The sequence below is a fragment of the Archocentrus centrarchus genome, chromosome 5 (genome assembly GCF_007364275.1).
Source record: "Archocentrus centrarchus isolate MPI-CPG fArcCen1 chromosome 5, fArcCen1, whole genome shotgun sequence".
Lineage (NCBI taxonomy): Eukaryota > Metazoa > Chordata > Actinopteri > Cichliformes > Cichlidae > Archocentrus > Archocentrus centrarchus.
The window spans coordinates 7,410,409-7,432,999 of NC_044350.1; the positions used below are offsets into that span (position 1 = coordinate 7,410,409).

The 22,591-nt window shown below is 40.9% G+C and overlaps 1 protein-coding gene across 4 annotated transcripts in view; it reads left to right on the plus strand.

Annotated features, from left to right (window-relative positions):
• sema3fb (sema domain, immunoglobulin domain (Ig), short basic domain, secreted, (semaphorin) 3Fb) overlaps positions 1 to 14,052 on the plus strand; it is a 58,164-nt gene extending 44,112 nt beyond the window's left edge. For 2 of the 4 annotated variants that reach the window (XM_030728651.1, XM_030728653.1), the window contains 10 exons: positions 815 to 929; positions 5,423 to 5,492; positions 5,594 to 5,738; positions 5,975 to 6,197; positions 7,233 to 7,321; positions 7,457 to 7,498; positions 8,225 to 8,382; positions 8,723 to 8,805; positions 9,008 to 9,141; positions 11,253 to 14,052. In XM_030728651.1, the coding sequence (XP_030584511.1) occupies positions 815 to 929; positions 5,423 to 5,492; positions 5,594 to 5,738; positions 5,975 to 6,197; positions 7,233 to 7,321; positions 7,457 to 7,498; positions 8,225 to 8,382; positions 8,723 to 8,805; positions 9,008 to 9,141; positions 11,253 to 11,705 (1,512 nt within the window). In that variant the 3' untranslated portion in view covers positions 11,706 to 14,052. The remainder of the gene's footprint in view (positions 1 to 814; positions 930 to 5,422; positions 5,493 to 5,593; positions 5,739 to 5,974; positions 6,198 to 7,232; positions 7,322 to 7,456; positions 7,499 to 8,224; positions 8,383 to 8,722; positions 8,806 to 9,007; positions 9,142 to 11,252) is intronic. The other 2 variants (XM_030728652.1, XM_030728656.1) reach the window with 1 other exon arrangement.
• Positions 14,053 to 22,591: the final 8,539 nt, after the last annotated feature.

The window sequence follows — 22,591 nt, forward strand, 5'->3', positions numbered from 1 at the left end:
CTCACCAGCCTATACTCCCTGGTAGTCCTAAAACTCTTTTAGTGTACATAAGCACACAAAACCACAGAATGACAAAGCCTGGACCAAGTGTCATCTTTCAGAGCTTATGTGTTTACACAGTAAATCTTCCTGTCTTGCAGGTTTGTGTGCATGTGTAAGCATAAGAGCGGAAATATTAGAATAGCTATAAGTGTGAAGATATGCAGTCTATGTGTGCTCAGCGCCTCAGCTGTTCAGTGTTGCATTTATTTGAGGGGGTCAGGCGCTGACCCGGTACACAAGCACTCATCCCCCTCTCAGTGGGCTACGTCACAGCCTCCAGAGACCCAGTCCTGTCACTCTTACTTCACCGCACATCTGGATATTCTTTGCATGTCTTTACACCGTGCACACCACTAAAAAAAACACTCAGTTCATTTATACTGGAAATCATGAAAGCATTTCAACTTCCCAGACAGGAAGGCATGAAGAGAATGAAGGCTATGGACACCCTCTGAAAAGAAACATTACTTTAAAAGACATGATTCCTTGGAAAGTGTGACACATTCTCAAAAGATCCCGGTATGGATTCTGGCCTCACTCCACCACAGATGGGAGAGCCTAAATAGGAGGAAACAGTGTTTACCTAACCCCATCAGCACACACCTCCCCTTTAGCTTCCTGTCTTTGCAAACCAGAGACATGCATGTGTGGGTGGCTCCACCTGGGTTTTTTTTTTTTTTTTTTTTTTTCTTCAGGAGGGGCTGGGGCTGGGGCTGACGAGGATGCAAGTGATGGAGAAACTGTGTTTTGTGTCCACCCTTTCCAAAAACAGAATGATGATGGAGGTCACTGCTGTCTGGTCAACAAGTGGAGCACCTTCCTGAAGGCCAGGCTCATCTGCTCTGTGCCCGGGGCCGACGGCATGGAGACGCACTTCGATGAGCTCAGTGAGTGCAAAGGACTGTAAACCTGCATCATGCTGTGCTTCTTTACACTGTTTTCTGTTGATGTGGAAATGTGTAGGTTACTTGGTGGGGGTGGGGTGATGTTTTATAGCCTTCCTTGTCAATCAGATGTGCTTCAAACACTGTGATGCCTTTTCCGTAGGTGGTGGTGCTCACTGCTTTTTTTTGCAGATTGCATCCTACACATTTATTACTGCAACTCACAGTTATTTTTATTACTGATTAGTCTGCAGATTAGTTTGACATGGATCTTTGGCACTTTTCAGCTGTAACATGTGTGAAGCCATTAATTCATTATGAAAATAGTTAGTGCACCTGATTTATTAAATCTGTGGAAAAATAGCTGTTTTAACACAGGAATTACACTTTTTCATGAAATGAGTTAGCATTACTTACACATACTCCGACAACTTTGGTTACACCCCATTTTTTAACAGATGCCATACCTCTTCTTTGTGCAGTTAATCATTTTGACAGTGGGTATTGAATGGCAAAGGGAAAAAAATGGCATGCCTGGATTTATTTAAGACATGTTCATTTTCATTTTCTGTCATGTACAATCGCATCTGAAATATTGAGTAGACAATAGTCCTCTGCTGGGTTTGGTTCCACTGCAGCACCTGCCAAGAGTGCAAACACGCCCACACACACACACACACACACTCAGGCACACAAAAACTCAGTCTTTGAGCCATATGGTAGGCCCATACACCATATTGTAAATGGAATGACACCCGTAACCCTACCACTGTAGTTGTCATTTACTTTCAAGATTTCTTAAACAAAAGTGTCTGTTTTTTGTGTGTGTGAGGAGGCGGCCTGATGGTGGACAGATCGGGTCACCAAGCAGGAATGTCTGTGACTGTGAGACTATTAGACTGTCAGAGGGAAACTTGTCCTCTGTCTGTCACCACTTGTTGGAAATAGAGACAAAGACTGATAGGAGGCTTTGCTGTTGCTTTTAACCTATTTTTAAGAAAGAACAGCATTATGCCATGATAATTTTTTCCCTCTCTCTTTATTTTGGTCTTTGCTTTTGTCTTCACCTGACTGCAGTTCAAAAACCACCAATTTGTTTTTACATGGTGACATTTATTTTATACCTCTTTGAACAATTTCAAGAGTGATGCTTGAAAACGCGGCGGCCTTTTAGTGTTGTGCAGCCACTTCCCACAAATCAAGAGCAAGCATTCATGAGTGGGAATGAGCCTGCTTTGCAGTTACAAACAAGGCTGCTGTCTTTACCTAGTTCAGTCAGTGTTGACACAGACACTGTGCATTGTAGAGTGGTGCTGCGAGAGAGCTGGGGAGCTGTCAGTGTTTGGCGCTGATGATGAATCTTTTGGATATTGCTTGAATAAGGCTGTAAATGTGTAATGGAACCGGCTGGTGAATGAACAAGGACAGGCATGCCAGAGTAGCCCAGAGAGAAGGAACGACTACACGAAGCAGGCATCCCTGCCAAGGACTCCTAGAGGAGACAATAAATGGGACACAATTTTTTTCATGCAAATGGCATCACATTTACTGTCTAGTTTGAATGTTTAAAAAGGTCTCTTGTTGCAGAGTTTGTCTTCGCAGACAAACGTGGCAATTTTAGGAGGCTGGAAGGGCCTTTAACTGCTGCACCAATGTTGATCATTGGGAAAAACAATAAACTGCTCTCCTTCTAACAGTTAGATGAGAACATTTGTGCAGCTCTCTTGACTGTCCAATAAATATGACATCCACAGGGCAGTGCCAAGCCTGGTAAAATAAATAAATAATAACAGGGAAAATAACTAGACTGGCTTTGTCCAAATATCCACTTACTAGAACCATTAAATCCATCCATCCATCCATTCATACCTGGAGAGAACCCCTGCAGGCACAGGGAGAACATGCAAGAAAAGCCCCAGCCAGCTACCTTCTGGTAGAGTTCGCCATATAAATCTAAAAGTACATGAATCAGACTTTATTAACAATAAATAAAATAATAACAATAAAATACAAATATCCAGACTCTGTCACACAGCTCTTTTGGTGGCACTCTTACAGATCTTGTTGCAGTTATAAATATAAATTATGTAATAAATTCAGATGAAAGACTCCAAACAAACATCTGTAAGGAAAGAAAAATGCAGTGCATTCAGATTTTATTTATTATTGCTGAATTTCATTAATGACCTGTTACAGTGCAGGATGGATGCTTATTACCTCCAGCTGGGTTTACCTTTTTATATGAAATAAAATAAACACCACAAATTCAGGTTCTCTGTTACTGCTGGTGACATTCGGCAACATAAGCATCTAAACAGCATCTTTTGAGCTCAGTGTGTTATTTATGCACCAATCTTGAGGTTATTTCTTGTTTAATCTGTGATCTTATTGGACCAAAAGTCTTTTTCCAAAGTTTACTCAAACATCTGTTATCATGTAGAAGAGTAGCGCTGTAACTGCATTATGCTGCACATCTGAAAATAGTTTCAAGCCGGGACACGTTCTGAGTTCAGCGAGATATCCTTGAGTGAGAACACTCTTAACCCTGCCATTCTCTCAGAGTCTTTAAAATATGAATTTATAAGTTATTATTACCCCGTGTAAGTTCCAGTCCATTTACTGAGGAGTTTATTCAAATATCTGTCGTCTTTGATGTAGATCATTTTGGCAAATCAACTCTGAGACCTTCGGAGTTGAACTAGATAACATTTTTTTTTGCTCTGACAGTTTGTACCTAAATGACCCACAGTGATTTAAAACATGCTTTTTCATTTAATAATATAGGGTGAAATATTAAGAAGTTCCTACACTTTATATGAGAGATGCTTTCACATACATTTCTTATCAATAGGTAGGGAGAAATAAAGGCAGAGAGCAAGAGGAAAAGAGATATACAAAAGAAAAATAGTAATTGGCCAGTCAAGCAGAAAATAAAATCTTTTTCTTTCTTTCTTTTTTAAATAAAATGGGATGTGTGAAGGCTGAGATGTTATTGCCATACAAACATTTTTTTAAAAAGCCAGTTGTGGAATGTGGATCCTTTCCTAGTTGTTATTAACCTGCCATGTTCCCTGGAGCAAAATCATCCATGTCCTGTCAGGATACCTTTTATTGGAAATCGCGTAGCTTTTTTTCCCCTGGAGCCTTGATCTGTTTTTAGTGACTGTATATGAACTATGATAGCTCTACTGTATGTTGGCCTCAGTGGCATCGTGTGCGCATGTGCACACTCTTGTATTTTCTTGCGTGAGCGTATGACAGCAACGGCTGTATGTCACGATGAGGATCATCTGCCATGTGACACCCTTGATGGCCCATCACGCTGTGAACACGCTAACCCATGACCGTTCACTGCTCTGGCTGTGGCAGGTGTGCAAGATGGCATGGTGACGCAGGTGTGTGGATGGGTATGAAACTGGTAGCCACTCAAGAATAAGCACAAAGTGCCTGCTATCCTTTTTCTCCTGAGATGAGTTCACAGCTGCAGTCAGTCCCCAGAGGAAGACTGTACACGCTCACTAATGTAGACAGGACCAGAAAGTCTGCAGTTCAGATTCAAAGATAATGCTCACCTCATCCATGTATCATTCTATCTACATAGCAGTCTGACAGCTAATTTCTCATGCTGGTCTATATGGAACTGTGAGTGCATAAATCTTGGCTGGTATACTTAATCTTTTCCAGGATCTGATCAGTTCACCCTATCCTTTCACTCTTTCCAAACTCTGATAGTCACATTTGAAGCTTTTCTCCCTCTGTTTCTCACTTCTTGAATTTCTTGTTTTCAACTCGGCAGCAAATGCATTCTTTTTCATACTGAAGGCCATTTTCTATTGTAGGCAGTTAAAAACTGCCTCCTGGGTCTGTTATTTAGGCCAGGTACTAAAGAGCAGAGAGACTCATCACTAATCATATGTTTAGTTCCTCTTTATTTGTTGCTGCCAGGTGAGCATCTGTGATTTAAACACCTCTAAAACTGGCTTAAATGCATACTGTGTGATGCAGTTCTCCTTTGGGAGAGAAGAGATATTTCCTTTCTCTCAAAGTGGAAGACTATGGATGCTGGAAGAGGAGAACATCATGCTTGAATTTTACTGGGGAATCTCTCTGGGTTTAGCAATCCTCCAGTCTAGACCGGAGATAACCAGACTGTTTGCTTTCACAGCTTGACTTCAAATATCTGTTTGGCGCTTGGATTGCTTCATGTAGGATGATTAGGTGACAGGTTATAATATTACTGGTTGCTGAACTTTTTTAAGCTGAAAAAAGCTCTCACAGTTTTATAAATAGGAAACTGGAGTCATGTTATTTGATTATGCAAAGGTTGGGTGTGTAAATGATATACGGTACCCACACAAATCCACTGGGTTTACACAATAAAGAAATAGCATGCGCGCCACCAGGAGTGATTGGACTGACTGAAACAACTATAAATATTAGTAAAGAGGAGCGCTTTGTGCTTTGCACTGACCTGACTTCTCTCTTTTCCCTCGCAGGAGACGTTTACATACAGCCAACACAGGATATAAAAAATCCTGTCATATATGGAGTCTTCTCTGTCTCTGGGTTAGTACACAATACTGGATCCTGAATAGGCTCTTTTTCTGCTTCTTTCTTAAGATAAATCTGCCTTTTTGTCTTTGGCTTACTTTACTTTTCCTCCACAGCTCTGTGTTCAAAGGCTCAGCAGTTTGTGTCTACTCTATGGCTGACATCCGCATGGTCTTCAATGGCCCCTTTGCCCACAAGGAGGGCCCCAATTACCAGTGGGTGGCCTACACTGGGAAGATACCCTACCCTCGACCCGGCACGGTGAGCTTCACCTCTCACTGACCCCACACATAAATCCCACGGCAAGCTGGCATAACAGGGACTTCTCTCTAACTTAGACTTTAAAAAGAAACCACCTAAGTTAGATGCAAGCGTCAGCACAACTGAACTCAAAATATTACTGCAAGACAGCCTCTCCACTAGGCCTTTTTTATTTATTTATGTCAGTTTTTTGGGTTGTGGTACTCATGCAGAGAATGTTAATGTTTCTCTCCCAGTGCCCCGGAGGTACGTTCACCCCCAACATGAAGTCCACTAAGGACTATCCAGACGAAGTGATTAACTTTATGAGGAATCACCCTGCCATGCACAGTGCCGTGTACCCAGTCCACAAGCGCCCCCTAGTGGTTCGGACCAATGTGGACTATGAGTTCACAACCATTGCAGTGGACCAGGTGACAGCTGCAGATGGCAACTATGAAGTGCTCTTCTTAGGAACTGGTGAGTGGTTTGTAAAACTGCAGTGTGATGATTTTATTTGTTAGACATGATCTCTGGAGCCAGTTCTGTATTTTTGGGGTCATTTGTAACGGATGTGTATAAATGAAGTCAGTCTGAACCCATGACCCCTTTGATTAGAGTCATGGAACGGTGAATGACTGAATAATGGTGGACAGAATCCCCCCCACCCCTGGAAATAAATCTCATGTAAGTGGAGGGCTTGGCTCCCCTGCAATCATTTATCATTAGGAGAAAAGCATTCTTCCCTTTTGTGCTTGAGTGGAAATTTAACCAATCAAAGGGTTTTACCTCGCTGTCTTCACATGAAGTAAACAACAGGAGATTTGTACCTGGAGGGCAAGGGCGGATCAGCGGGGGTGGGGGTAAAAGAAGAGAATCAGAAGAGGAGGGAGGAAGGAGGGGTATAGTAAGCATACCCATCACCTTAATCTTGCCCACTGGTGTAAGAAAGATTTGTCTGTGTGTCTAGAGCCTTTAATAAGGCCCCAGTGTGACAGCAGCCACAGCTCAGTATGCTGCCTTTACATGTTGCATATGACGCCTCCTAACTGGCTTCTTTGTTTGTCTGTGCATTATGGGGGAGAGACTAATGGGCTTGCGTGTGATGATGGCCACTTTGGAGGAATGTGCGTCCTTTCAGCTGCTGTCAGAGGCAGCCATTCAGTCCTGCTCTGGGGCTCAGTGCAGAAGTCATAATAAATCTCAGGTATCCCTCTCACAGGAACTCTTTGTAGAACGTCTCATGACATCCTAATGAATAGGTCAAGGCAAGAATGACGGTAAAGGTTTGTCATGGCGGCAGCAGTCAGTATTCCAAGTGGAACAGAGCTTCGTGTCACTGAGTAAACCAAAGAGAACTGTGTGACAGAGAGTACAGTGCAGCCTGTTGATATGAGGATTATCCCCTGTTAAAGGTTGCTGAGAAAATAAAATGGGAATCCAAGGGGCTGTTGATAGGCGGAGGGCTGTGAGGCTGTCAGTGTGTAGCTGACGTGTGTGCGTTGTGGTCCACAGACAAGGGAACAGTTCAGAAGGTCATCGTGCTGCCTAGAGATGACCTTCAGACTGAGGAGCTGGTTCTGGAGGAAGCTGAGGTTTTCAAGGTAAGTTTTTGATTGCTGTCTCTCTCCCTCACCCTCCATAATACATTTCCTGTCCTTATTTTTCTGTTTTGCTCTGTGTGCCTGTTAAACTGACGACAACGCACCGTGCTCACAATTCTCATTTTCTACATCAAGGTCCCTGCTCCTATAACTACAATGAAGGTCTCATCCAAAAGGGTAAGCCTGCCTGCACAACACTTTTTCCTAACCTTTGCTCACATAGGAGAAAAGAAACCGCCCTCCAAAGAAATTAATGATGTGATTCGAAAAGGCCACAAGTTACATACCTACAGCTGTATTTCCGTTTTTTTTTTTTCCTTCCTCATAATTCATAGAAAAGCCATAAGTCTGGGAGACAATGAAGAAAGAAAGATGGAAAAGACATTAAAAGTTCAGTATTTTCTTTCAAAATGATTAAAATGCTTGGCCTCTTCTGTGCCTTATGACATGAGTCTGCAGACAGAGAGTTAGGATTACACAAAGCCTGCCAGACTGATGAATGTCAACAGCTGATCATAAAATTATGATGGCAACCTGATACATAGGGATGAGCTGCCCCCCGACGATCCGGGGCCCTGCTGCTGTTTTAGTGCAGGATGGATGCTTAATACATCCAGCTGGGTTTATGCCATAATAAATGCCACAAAATTCACACAAATTCAGATACTCTGCTTCTGTTGCTGACATTCAGCTCTGAGTGTCATAGCTTCAATTTTAGTGTCTGAATTTCAACAGCATTTACATCCATTTGTGTTTAGATGGGCTGAATAAAACCGAGTCGTTTTTAAATATAGGGCGCATTTTTGAACTGATGTGTGTGATTTGCAGTGTTGGCCGCTGCTTTTTCACCTCAGGTGTCCTATAAAAGTCTAAAAGTCTCTTTTGCCCTCTCTCTTTCAACAGCAACAGCTGTATGTTTCATCTGTGGTAGGGCTGACCCAGTTGGCTCTTCACCGTTGTGACATGTACGGTGAGGCCTGCGCTGACTGCTGTCTGGCCAGAGATCCTTACTGCGCCTGGGACGGCAAGTCCTGCTCCCGTTACTCCGCCTCACAGAAGAGGTAAGCACCAGCAGCACTGTTAGCATGAGCTACACTAACTTCATAACTAACTGACTTACTGACTTAACGGGTTTGTTGAAGGATGTTCAAATCAGACTGCCTTGATGGCTGAATGGCTGTTTCAGTGGTATTCTTAACCTGTTATGTTAATCCCAGTCTGGGTAAACTATGGTTAATGACACTAATAAATCCCATATTGGAATGACATAAAGTAACAAGGTGATGGTTCGTGGTTATTTCAATTTGCATCAAATAATTTATTGCATTTCTGTATTGTTGAATGGCTTTGAATGGCTTGCAGTTGCTTTATGGTTTTTTCTCTCCTTATTTGGCAATACTGGTCTGACCCATTTAGACGTAGCCGAAGGCAGGATGTCAAGTACGGGAACCCCATCCGCCAGTGCAGAGGCTTCAATTCCAAGGGTAAGACATGTGTTCCTCAGCCTGTTAGGTTTCTGTTAGTTTATTAATGAATTTGGAAGGTTGACATCGTAGCTCATTTTTGCTGCTAGAAGCAGCTGTTAAAGTTAATGCAAAGACAGGATGCTGTGATTTGCCAAAACTTGCGGAGCTCATGGTAATGAGTGTTTTGGTTGCCATGGAAATCTCTGTCTGTGCCCTGCAGCCAGTAAGAACACTTTGGAGATGGTGCAGTATGGGGTGGAGGGGAGCAGTACCTTCCTGGAGTGTCAGGCGCGCTCTCCACACGCTCTCATCAAATGGCACGTGCAGAGGGATAACAGTGACCGCAGGAAAGAGGTGAGCGGCCTAACAGTGTATTTCTCAAAGTTTCTGGTTATACAAGCAAATTGTATCATGGAGTAGTTCACTCAGATACATCATTATCCATTATTAATGTCACACAGACTCCCTGAAGTATTGAATTTGCTTGGATTTCCCTTCATTGGTAATACATGAGCATTTCCATAAATTTTCTTTTGGACATGCTCACCACAGTATTTAATTTCTTTACTTTGTTGTCATGGAGAAGAGGAGAGATTTATGTGTAGTATGACACATTTGATAAATAACTGGAGTGTAATTTCCTCTTGATTATCTGTTAACATGATTAAGTGTTTCAGGCTCTGATTGAATGATGCCTGATTTCTTGCACAGGCCTCCAGCTGTCCTGAGCCATGGAGGGAAGGACACATAAAGGGGAGCTGTGAAAAAAGCTTTGTTATGATATACAACCCTGAGGCTCTAGTTAAAGTTTTATTGTGAAGCTATGTAATGTTGCTGCCTCTCTTTTATTGACTATTCTGTTGGAGAGTCTCTGTTCCAAAAGGCAGAGAAGACTTTGCTGCTGATTCTGAGCAAAAAAAAAAAAAAAAGGCTTTCCTTATCCAATCAGATTTCTGCACGTGGATATACAGACAGATATAGTTACAGTTCATTCAGAGAGGTTCATTCACAATTTTTGTTCACATTATGTGGTTTTGGCTTATACTTTATGGCCAGGTTTGATGGTATGCAAAAAACTGAGGATTTGTCCCAGTGCTTAGGTACATTTTTCCAGTAAAAGCCTGTGGTAATTTGAGGACATCCTATCAGACATAAAAATACAAACAGTGAAGCTCAGATGAAACGTTGGAACAAATTAAATGAAAACAACTTCACACATTCACCCTGAAGTGCACAAGGGAGAAATGCAATTAATAAGGCAGTTAAATCAAGAAGAAATGAAGTTACATCTGTGTCTGTTGTACATAATAGACTCAGCACATCATAATGGATCATTTCTGTCTGTTTCATTTTAAAGGATAAGACCTGTTTCTAAACATATTTGATAAAAGCATATATTTAATTAGGTTTAATTTTATTCTTATTGGTCCCACAAAGAAGAGATTGCTGTTGTTACGCAATAGCTCCAACATGCCATCAAACTGGTGAATAGATATTGCTAAGTAACATAGATAGATAGATAGATAGATAGATAGATAGATAGATAGATAGATAGATAGATAGATAGATAGATAGATAGATAGATAGATAGATAGATAGATAGATAGATAGATAGATAGATACTTTATTGATCCCAAAGGAAATTAGGGCATCTGGCAGCTTAATACACACAATAAATAGATTACAAACAATGGAGGTATGAATTATACGAACTATACTAACTATACAAACTATACAATTACACAAACAATACTCAGTACATCTGTGCAGGGGCACAAAACAAAACAAAACAAAACAAAGAATACAGGGATATGGATGAGGATGAGGATCCGGTAGTGCAATATACATATACAAAACTGGAGAGGCAGATGTGCAAACAATGCAGTACAGTAATAAACAGTAGTAAAGTGGTAATGATGATTGCATGTTATCGTTTGTATGAGCGTTATAAAAAAATAACTACTTCTGTGAGGGGAAAATTTGCTCTATAGAGACCAAAGATGATTTTTGTAGTAGGCGTATTAATATCAGATGAGTTTCTTAGGATTGACTCATTTTTGCAGCCAGCCTCAAGTGGCCACTAGAGGAACTGCATTTTTTTGGCACTTCCACAGCTGCGATATTGCCAGTTGTGGCAATGTTGATACTCCTACATATTAGAAGCAACAGTAGGAAACACCTGAATGGAGAAAATGAGCCGACAATAACTAATGAAACAAATGACACAATCTAAGGGCAACACTAGGACACGATGACAGAAATTTCGTACCACTGCATGTAAATGTGATGCGAATGACAATAAAGAATCCTTGAATGATGATGGCCACATCTAAATCTAATTACATGAAGATAAATACAGCTATGAACTAAACATTTACACATAAACATGTAATAAGATTAGCATCCCGTCTCTGGACGGGTCATCACATTAATGTTGCTAATGAACTGTTCTCCGTTCTTTGCAGATGCGCTCTGATGGTCGGGTTTTGAAGACAGAGCAAGGTCTGCTCCTGCGATCTCTGCAGCCCTCTGACTCTGGCTTGTACCAGTGCACGGCCACAGAGAAGAACTTCAAACACACGCTGATCAAGCTGCAGTTGGTGGTGTTGTCAAGTCGGGCTGTCAACAATGCACTGGTGGAGGGCGGTGTGGGGTTGATGGCATCTTCTTTCCACTCCAGCAGCACGCAGTGGACCCCCAGTGCAGGTCAGTACAAGGACCTGCTGACCATCCTGAGCCAACCAGAGATGAGCCTGATTAATCAGTACTGCCAGGACTACTGGCAGTTTGGAGACCCGCTGCTGGGCCCCCTTAAGGCCCAAGACCTGAAAGAGCTCAAGGAGCAGAAGAAGCCCCGCAACCGCCGACATCACAGGGACGAGGAGGAGGAAAGGGAGCAGCAGGGAGTAGAGACATGAGGAGCCTGACTTTGTGTTTGAAGCACCCCCAGCACAACCCTCCCCCACCCCATGAAAACTGGGAGAGACTCAATGAGAGTAGCAGCGTGAAAAGAAAAAAAAAATCCACAAACCGGAAAAAAAGCTGAGAAACTGAGAAAAAAGAGGCTTACAAACAACCCCACCCCCCACCCCACCCAATACATCCACTCAAACAGTAAGATATATGATACACAGTATTTATTGTAGGTTGTATATAGTCTCATTCTGTGGATTTCTTTGTACTTATAGAAAAAACATGCTCTTTGTGTATAGGTACCTTTGGGGCAAATGTTGTTATTATTGATATTGTTAATTTTATTGTTGCTGTTACTGTCGTTACAAAACTCATCTGCCAGCATCATATGACTTTGGCAACTCTTTGAAATGTGTTATCAGGCACGTAAGCTGTTGGGATAGAGCTACAGGAAGCTCTGAATAACGGGGAAATGAGTTGTTGAAAGGAGGTGACGGGATCTCTGTTGTTTTTCGCTTGCTTTGACTCAATACCAGGAGTTTTATATTTGTGGACACTGCAGGAACACCTGTGATGCAACCTCGTTGTAGCTGCACAGAGACTTCATATTGCAAGGGGACCATTGACTTACGGTCCCGGTACTTCCTCCATGGGAACCCAGACTTACAGAAGACTACTCAAAAAAATTCTAGAAGTTGTAATTGGGCCATTTTAAAGGAATCTGGTGCTTTCTTTTTGTTTTTGTCTTTGTTTTTTTGGAGGTCTGAAAAAAACATGCCAGCACAGACACTGATTATGATTTACATGTTTAGCAGTGACAAAACTCTTACTGTACTCTACTCTTAGTAACCTACAGTTTCTTCTGGCAATCAATCCAATTTAAAAAAGAAAAAAAAAAAAGAGAGAGAGAGAGAGAGTAAACAAAGCAAACATCAGAGCAGTTATGATGCAAATAAATTTTTTCCAATGCAAACATCCTTTGAACTGAGACTGAGGTGCAATAAGGGTTGAGGATTTTGCACATCGGGCATTATTCTTTTACGTTTCAGGGGACATCGGCTGGGGCCAAATGCAACAAGCACACTCGGGCATAGCACAGCTGTGGATGAGACATTTGCAGTGTATGATGAGAAAGTTGCCCGGATCAGGCAGCAGTTGTTAGCAGTTCTTGGCACGCAAGACATCTTTTTTTTTTTTTTTTAATTTCCTTTTTGACATTCATGTGTGGAAAAAAAAATAGCCCGTATACACAACAGAGCATTGTAACAATGTTGTGACACTAACCAAAATATTGAATATTGGGAAGCTGGCTTTCATTGTGTGCATGAACCTGTATTTGTACTGTAATTCTGAGATAATAAGATAGTGTGTGTTTTTTTGTTTGTTTGTTTGTTTGTTTTGTTTTTTCAGTTTTTCATCTCTGTGGGTGTACAGTGCCGTCTGACCAACTTACTCACTACAGCAAACTGGGGAAAACAAATGCTTTAAAGAGACTGTCATGTCAGATATTCCCTGTATAAAGCACGATACGTCTTTTTATTGACATCGTTATAGATCTTGTCAAAGTATAAAGTAAAATTATGTTGCTTATAAGTTTGGATAGAGTATATGTGGGAGAGTGTCATTTAAGAAATGGAAAACGAGCATCATATTAATTACATAGACCCTCTTGTTACGCCGTGCTGCCAAAAACATTAATACAGCACGTCTACAGGAAGTCAAACTCCTGTGTAAGAAAATGTACGACAAAAAAACTGGAACAAGTTTAAAATATATTTTCATATCATTTTAACATTAAGGGGCTTCTAATACATCTTGCCCAGCTCCTTTTCAGGCAGTATGAAAGTCTGCGTGGATGCCTCGGGGAAGATACATCTATAATTCATACATGGGTATCCGTATCTGCTCCTTAATTTGGGATCTGTCTGTATTCCTGAGAATCAATCAAAGCTCCTGATCATCTTGTTTAAATGAGACCAGGGTCTTAAGGCGAAATATAAAAAAATGCAAAGAAAGGTTGTACAATTTTGTTGGTATTTTTTTTTTTAAATGTGTCTTTAGTTTTTGAGTGTTTGTTTTGTATTTTTTTCTTTTCTTTTTGCATCATCCAGACTTTATGAAAAAAATAAGCAAAAAAGAAAATGCACAAAAGTGATGTTATTGTAATGACTTGTGTAAATTACTCTTATCCTCCCTTTCCATTGTTGTTGCTGACTAATAAATTAAAGCTCTATATTTTATAAGAATGGAATGCTCCCCCCCTTCATTGTGATTCGCTTGATGCTGGATGTTTTCCATGTTCTGCCTAGAACCCTCTGGATCCTTGGAATAAAGTTGTACCTGTAAAAGAGACATGTATGCACATTTCTATAAAATATACACACTGCATTTGAGTTTGCAATGAAGCTGTTGGAATAAAAGGACATAGGAGTTCATTTGTTCTCTGTTTATATCTGAGCATCTTTACCTCTAGGCCTAATAAGTATGGATTATGCAAGTTCCTAATCCGCATCAGTTAATATGGGCAGGCTTGATGAGTACTTAAAGGCTCATTAACAAAGTGCTAGACAGTCAACAACACTGCAAAACACCTTCAGGGGTTGATAATCAATACTTATTTCTTAACAAAGGCAGAAACTCTAAAACAAGGTTATTAAAGTTAACTAAAACTAGATGTAAAGGTAAATTTTAGTTTACTGAAATAAAAATAAAATCTATTTTTAGTTTAAGTCTTTGGTCACAGCCTGTGTAATTCTCAGTCAGCTCCATTTACAAATGGAGCTGTCTGGAGCTGGAGCTGTACTGTTATCTGTTTACTGAGCTTCTTAAATCTGCTACTAACAAGTACCCTGGATACTACAATAGGTAAAAAGACTAAATCTAGTACTGAAGCCGAGCAGTAGTGAAAACTAAACAATAAAGTTCTAAACATCAATAAGAAAATCCACAATTTACTTGTTTAAAAAAAACTCAAAGCAAAATAGAAACAAAAACTAAATAAAAAATCCAAAACTGTAATAACTCTGCTCTAAACATGCCACAAAGTAGCAGAATCTCATTACTTCAGCTCTTCACGGGCGACCTTTTCATAAGCCAAAGTCAGCAGCAGTCAGGAGGTCTTTTTCTCTGAGGACGTTTTGACACGTCACAGTAGAGAAAACAGATGTGTGAACACTTGAATAATGGCTGACTTCTGTTCAGCTGATTCAGCAGCTCGTTATCACACCGCCCCGACTTAAGAAGCTTAAATAGAGCAGAACAAAAATACCTGCTTTGATCAAGGCTTAGTCCCACTTCATCCAGGAAGGTTTCAGACACCCAGTGGGTCTGGGTCTCTGCAGTCCTCAATGGAACAATCAGTAGAAACATAGGAAGTAAAACTAAGCTGAATTAATATGAAATATGAAGAGAAAATGAACAAGAGTTCACTGGTGCTGTCATGCTTACCTTCATTCCTTACAACCTGGATCTCATTTCATGTTAAAAATTGTGGAAGGTGGAGGATGGAGCACAAACCGTGGCTTTGTGACCCCTAAGTGTGCATCTCTCACTAGTAGTCCCTTTTCTACAAAAAATGATTTAACTCATGCTTCTTGTTCAGGGCTTTAAACATCTCTAACATACAGTAATGCTGTTTGCTATGGATAACATTTGGACCTAAGAATATATCCTATATACTTTTGGGGTTTTAGCTACTTTCTAGTTAATAAGGAGGCAATAAATAATTAAATTGAAGCCAAATTTCACCATAGACAGTGAGCTTATCATGTAATGTGAAGATTATGTTTGAATCTACAATATTTCCAGGTTTTTTTTTTAAAGTTACACTCTAAATAGGTGGCATTTAAACTTCATGTGACGTGATGAAGTCTTTGGTCAGCAACAATAGTCAGAAACGACTCTCTCGCCCTTTGAGACAAGTTTAATCTGGAATTTTACCTTTTTTTTTTCAGACTACATGAGGGCATCATGAGCTGCCATTGTTAGATTTCATCTATTGTGTGATCTATTGTGCAATAGTTCATAAAATGCAGGACTCTCAAGTCCCCTTACTCAGCACTAATATTCCCATCATATAATGGCACCAATGTAATGGGTAATGGAAGTTCATGAAGGCAAACTCTGGCCCACAGCACCCAAGGGGAACGGGCCAGAGCAGTGTCAGTTGAGCCGACCAGAGTTTCTGCACCTCATAAAAGCTTTAATGGCACAGCTGACCCCTGATCAGCCCAACAGTGACTCACTTTTTCTCGCAACAATCTAGGTCAGGAGTAAAGTGGCAGAGAAGAAAAAGTGATAGATAGGAGAAGACGAAGGATAAAAACCACTGGGGGAGACCAGACATGGGAAGTACAGGTAATGCAACAATGTAAGAAGAGAAACCCATGGCAGCAAACTACCGTGTCTCTAAACCAATACATGCAATTAACAATTGGATGACAACAACAACAAAAAAGCCCTCTCATATACATCTCCACAGGATTTGAGTCCATCCATCCTCTTTTCAACTTCCCTGCTTGTTGCTGGTGAACATATAAATCACTGAAAATGTATGAAATTTGGAATTTGGAAAAGACAGTGAATTAGTTCACTGATATGAGTTTAATAGATTTTTGTATGACAGTGGACCTCTGTGATTGAGAGGAATAAAATATATCAGGCTTTGGTTATAGGATTGGATTGATTTTAGTGCAGATGACATTTCATTAGGAACATCTGAGCCAATCACATGGCAGCAACACAATACGTTTAGGCATATAGACACGGTCAAGACAATCTGCTGAAGCTCAAACCAAGCATAAAAGGGGAAGAAAAGTTATTTATGTGACTTTGAATGGTTATTGGTCTGAGTATTTTAGAAACCGCTGCTCTACCTGGATTTTCCAACACAACTATGTCCAGGGTTTACAGAGAATGGAAAGAGAAAATATCCAGCAAGCAGCAGGTCTCTGGGTGATGATGTCAGCGGTCAAAGGAAAATGGCTGATAGGAAGGTAACAGTGACTCAAATAACCACTCATTACAACCAAGTTATGCAGAAGAGCATCTCTGAAAGCACAGCACATCAAAACTTGAGGCAGATGGGCTACAGCAGCAGCAGACCACACCAGGAACCAGCTAAAAACAAAAATTTGAAGCCACAACTGGACAACAAAAAATTGGAAAAACGTTGCCTGGTTTGATGAGGCTCGATTTCTGCCGCAACATTCAACATTCATGACGGCGTGGATCCATCTTACCTTCTATGAAGTGTTCAGGCTGCTGTAGTTGCGGTATTCATATGGTATTCCAGAATGTTTTCCCAGTGAATCCTAAAGCAAGCTGGGATGTAAATAAATAACAAAGCCTTCATGTCCCTCCAACTTTCAGACAGCTCAAAGGGTTCATGGGAGTTAAATCATAATGAGCAAACAAGCAGAAGCAATGATGCAGAACATTTTTGCACTGAGTCGCATAAATTAAAAAATGAAAAACAGATCAGGGTACAGATAACATTTGTTCACAGATGTTCATACATAAGTTCAAACATGTATGTCACAAGGGCGGGTCAGACCTTTCTACAAAGGAAACTTTATCTGCTCAGTTTAGACTCACTGACACATCTGAATATGAGAGAATGAGGACATGTCTGCAGATACCTTTTTAGAAGAGCATGGATGTGTTTCAGGATACAAGGAACAATGTATCAGATTGTTTGGAAAACCATCACAGGGCGTTCAGAGCATCAGATGGCGTCTGGGCTCTGGAGAATTCTGATGTCTCTCTTTCCCCTCATATAGGCAGTGCTCTGTTCCCTCTGCTTATCTGATCCCTACCAGGGAATAGCAGAGCATGTAAGGAGGAGTTAGGGTGGGAGACCAACGGTCCCGAATAGATGACACCAATAACCAGGGTCGGCTTCCTCTGCTGTGGCTGTCAAAATTACATCTGTCATCACCACACAGATCACTTCAGATCCAGCCACCTCCGCCTCTGAATCACAAACCAGCCTAAAACCAAGAAGCTGATCTCCATTTTGGGAATTCAGAACCACCAACAACAAAGGATGACCTGTCAGAATCTGATTGGACATTTCTGTCCGCCATTCTTTGCAAAACAATAGCGGTGTGTTACTGTAGCGAATTATCTCCAAAGAGTCAACTCGCATGACACAGTGCCAAGCTATGGCATCATTCAGTGGACTTTTCAGATGTGGAATTCAGCTCTGTCTTATCAGTGAGCCTGATCTGGTGCTCTGCAGCTCAGAGGCAGTAGAGGCATTCTCTGGATATCTGCTGTGTGTCTCTCACAGTGAGAGCTGTCGGACAGTGACCACATTGTCGAGGCAGAGAAACCTAGAAGTCTGAGAGGCAGAAGTCTGGCATGAAACTGTGGCTTTGTTTGCATCCGGCCTCGTGAGGACCAACAGAGCAGTGTTAAAAACTAAAGCCAATCTGTTGAAGAGATGATGAACTGACGGCAATTTAAAGTCTCAGCCTGGGACTTGTCATAAACTTGTTAAAAATTTACCTCCCAAAAGTGTCAGGGCGTTTTTGTTTTACATAATATTCTGGACTTTTCAAACTCTCTGACGTTGTTTTGTATGACCTTTTTATACACTACATACATGCAGATGAGGCTCAGGGGAAAGTGTGAGACAACCACTACAGACAAAGTGCACCTGTCAAAGTAAAGCAGAGAAATAGAGGGGAGCATGACTGCTCTCTGCTGCTCCTATGCAATCATAGCAGGGGTTCTGGCTCTATGTCTGAATTTTATATCAACCAGCATGTAGCATGCTGTCATCAGTACTGGCCAACTTCTTAAAATACAAAACACCATTTTAAGGGGGAAGGGGGGGGGGGGGGGGGGGGGGGGGGGGGGGTTCGTGAAAAGTATAATGTGGTAACAGTTCATATTATGATGTCATGCTGTCTGCAACATTTGCTGAATAAATCACAGAGCTGAGGGAGAAAAGCAGTAAAACTACCAGGTAAAAAATCCCCAATACTGCTTGAAGTGCTGAATTCTAAACTCTACCAGTAATTAAGGTATTATTGGCAAAATGCATTTAAATGAGAAAAGTATATGTGCTACTAGTAGGAAAAAACAGTGATATTAAACAGTGTTGTAGGTGGTCAGGCTGAGCTAGTTTTAGATACTTTAGTCCAGCAGTGCTTTGTTTATTGGGGGATTGGATATTTTTAATCTATTAGCTCTACTCGTTTAAAAAGCTCTTTTGTTAAAGATTAATACTCCTGTTATCACTACTAGTTAGCTACAAGTTGCCAAGTGGTGTTTTGAATGGTAGATACATGCAAAATATTAGGATATGATTTAAATGAGGTTAATTAACTGAACTTTATGTTGCATTCATTAATATGAGTTTAGGTACTTAATGTTTGCAGGTCTTTAGTGTATCCATCCACTACACTGTTTGGGTGACAAGCTTCCCACCAGAGGGCAGTGTTAGCTTTCCTCTCATGTGACAGCCACATATGAGACATATACAGGGGTTGGACAATGAAACTGAAACACCTGGTTTTAGACCACAATAATTTATTAGTATGGTGTAGGGCCTCCTTTTGCTGCCAATACAGCGTCAATTTGTCTTGGGAATGACATATACAAGTCCTGCACAGTGGTCAGAGGGATTTTAAGCCATTCTTCTTGCAGGATAGTGGCCAGGTCACGACGTGATGCTGGTGGAGGAAAACGTTTCCTGACTCGCTCCTCCAAAACACCCCAAGTGGCTCAATAATATTTAGATCTGGTGACTGTGCAGGCCATGGGAGATGTTCAACTTCACTCTCATGTTCATCAAACCAATCTTTCACCAGTCTTGCTGTGTGTATTGGTGCATTGTCATCCTGATACACGGCACCGCCTTCAGGATACAATGTTTGAACCATTGGATGCACATGGTCCTCCAGAATGGTTCGGTAGTCCTTGGCAGTGACGCGCCCATCTAGCACAAGTATTGGGCCAAGGGAATGCCATGATATGGCACCCCAAACATCACTGATCCACCCCCATGCTTCACTCTGGGCATGCAACAGTCTGGGTGGTACGCTTCTTTGGGGCTTCTCCACACCGTAACTCTCTCGAATGTGGGGAAAACAGTAAAGGTGGACTCATCAGAGAACAATACATGTTTCACATTGTCCACAGCCCAAGATTTGCGCTCCTTGCACCATTGAAACCGACGTTTGGCATTGGCACGAGTGACCAAAGGTTTGGCTATAGCAGCCCGGCCGTGTATATTGACCCTGTGGAGCTCCCGACAGACAGTTTTGGTGGAAACAGGAGAGTTGAGGTGCACATTTAATTCTGCTGTGATTTGGGCAGCCGTGGTTTTATGTTTTTTGGATACAATCCGGGTTAGCACCCGGACATCCCTTTCAGACAGCTTCCTCTTGCGTCCACAGTTAATCCTGTTGGATGTGGTTCGTCCTTCTTGGTGGTATGCTGACATTACCCTGGATACTGTGGCTCTTGATACATCACAAAGACTTGCTGTCTTGGTCACAGATGCGCCAGCAAGACGTGCACCAACAATTTGTCCTCTTTTGAATTCTGGTATGTCACCCATAATGTTGTGTGCATTGCAATATTTTGAGCAAAACTGTGCTCTTACCCTGCTAATTGGACCTTTACAATCTGCTCTTACTGGTGCAATGTGCAATTAATGAAGATTGGCCACCAGGCTGGTCCAATTTAGCCATGAAACCTCCCACACTAAAATGACAGGTGTTTCAGTTTCATTGTCCAACCCCTGTAGCATGACTACAGTATTTGGAGTGAAGTTTGTGGAGGCTGTTTTTCTAACATCTGGTATAATTGCATTTGTACATTATTATACTTTTTTCTCTCCTTCTTTCTTTTGGTAAGTTTAGAGACATCATCTTAGATCATATTTGGAGATCCTCCCAAATAAGCGAAGTCAGTACCTCAGATCTCCTCTTTAAGGTCTAAATGCACAGGGGTGAATGCTAGTTATTGTGTTATCTGTAGATCAGTCAAATAGTGTGAAACCAAAGACTGTATATAAAATATGTATATAGCTACAGTAGAAGTGTCTGAAACCAGTGGCAAACAGGGGGTGACTCCTCCCACTGAAGTCTAATTGTATAGAAATGTGGTTAGTAATTCATTTGTTGTTGTTGTTTCAAATGGTAGCTTTAAGGCTCTCCTAACAAAAAATGGTGTTGCATATATATATATATATATATGCATATATATATATATATATATATATATATATATATATATATATATATATATATATATATATATATATATATATTGCTAAAAAAAAAAGGTAAAGGATCTCTTTGAAAAACATTGGATCTCAAGATCAGCCTTGACAATTTTACCGAAGTTTTATTGAAACAACTTGAAATGGTACTCATTAGTTTGTGCCATCCTGGCATCGTTGGACTGCCTGTGCAACCTCTGTAGGGTCCAGGTATCACCTCATGTCACCAGTAGTGACACTGACCCTAGCCAAATGCAAAACTAGTGAAAAAACAGTCAGAAAAGTTGAGGAGGGAAAAATGTCAGTGGCCTCCACCTGTAAAACCATTCCTATTTTGGGGGTTGTCTCATTGTTGCCCCTCTAGTGCACCTGTTGTTAACTTCATTAACACCAAAGCATCTGAAACTGATTAATAACCCCCTCTGCTACTTAACTGACCATCAATATGCCAGAAGTTTAAATGACTTGATGCTAAATTCTGATTAAAAAGTGTTCCTTTAATTTTTTGAGCAGTGTACACCAATCAAGCACAACATTATGACCACTGACGGGCGAAGTAAATAACACTGATTATAGCACCTGTTATTGGGTGGGATATAGTAGAGAGCAATGAACATTTTGTCCTCAAAGTTGATGCGCTAGAAGCAGGAAAAATGGGCACGCATAAAGATTTGAGCAATTTTGACAAGGGCCCACTGATTTGTAAAACCTCATGCCTGTAAGAATTACAGCCCTTGAGTGAAAGCGGTAAATGGCTATATATGACAGTATTTAAATCTTTAATGTATTATATCTGCCACCAAATATTACGAATTATTTTTCTTCAATATACATATGAAACGTGAGAAAAATATGAGCACACATTAACTCAAATTGAATCTGGCAGTCAGCATCCTCAGTCATATTATTGGCCCTAGATCAAGTTACACTATTATACTGTTTACAGATAATGAGTAATGAAACACGTGTGTATTCTGCAGGATTTTAGGGTGAGAGGCAGGTAAGTCCTTTTTAACCTGTATGCCAGTAAATCGATGTGCACCATATCTGTTAATCATTGCCATAATTTCTTGTTTGGTGTAATGTCATCAGTCTAAATCTGATACCAGACAGAGGAAGAAATGATAAAAGCAAAAGAAAACAGAACAGATTTCCAGTGAATTGTACAAATGAACTTGTCGAAGATTTTAGCTGATATATAAGCTTTGCTCACAGGACAAAAAAATTTTGTATTCCATGTGAATTTCTCTTTTCCTCTCAGCAAGGGCAAACTCTGATCACTGATATTTCATCTCTAGGCAGCTGCTCGAGGGAGCCAGGAAACTGACGCTTCTCTCACCCTACCATTCTTAATGAAGTCATCCAATGACAAAAAGACAGAGTTAGGATCCCCTTGAGCCCTAATGGCTCTATCAATGGCTGCATACTACTGCAGAATGGGCATTAAAAAGAGAAAATCTCACTAGAGGAAGCCTATTTAAACCCCAGAGGACCTAGAAAGTGAGCTCTCTGCATTCTTATTCCAGTGCAATACAATTCAAGTGTCTTGGAAAGTGTCACCAAATGGCACTGCTGGGAATTTTCGAAACACAAGTTCACACCCCACAAGGATGGGTGCTAAGCTGGTGCTAATTGAGCGCATGTAACACAGAT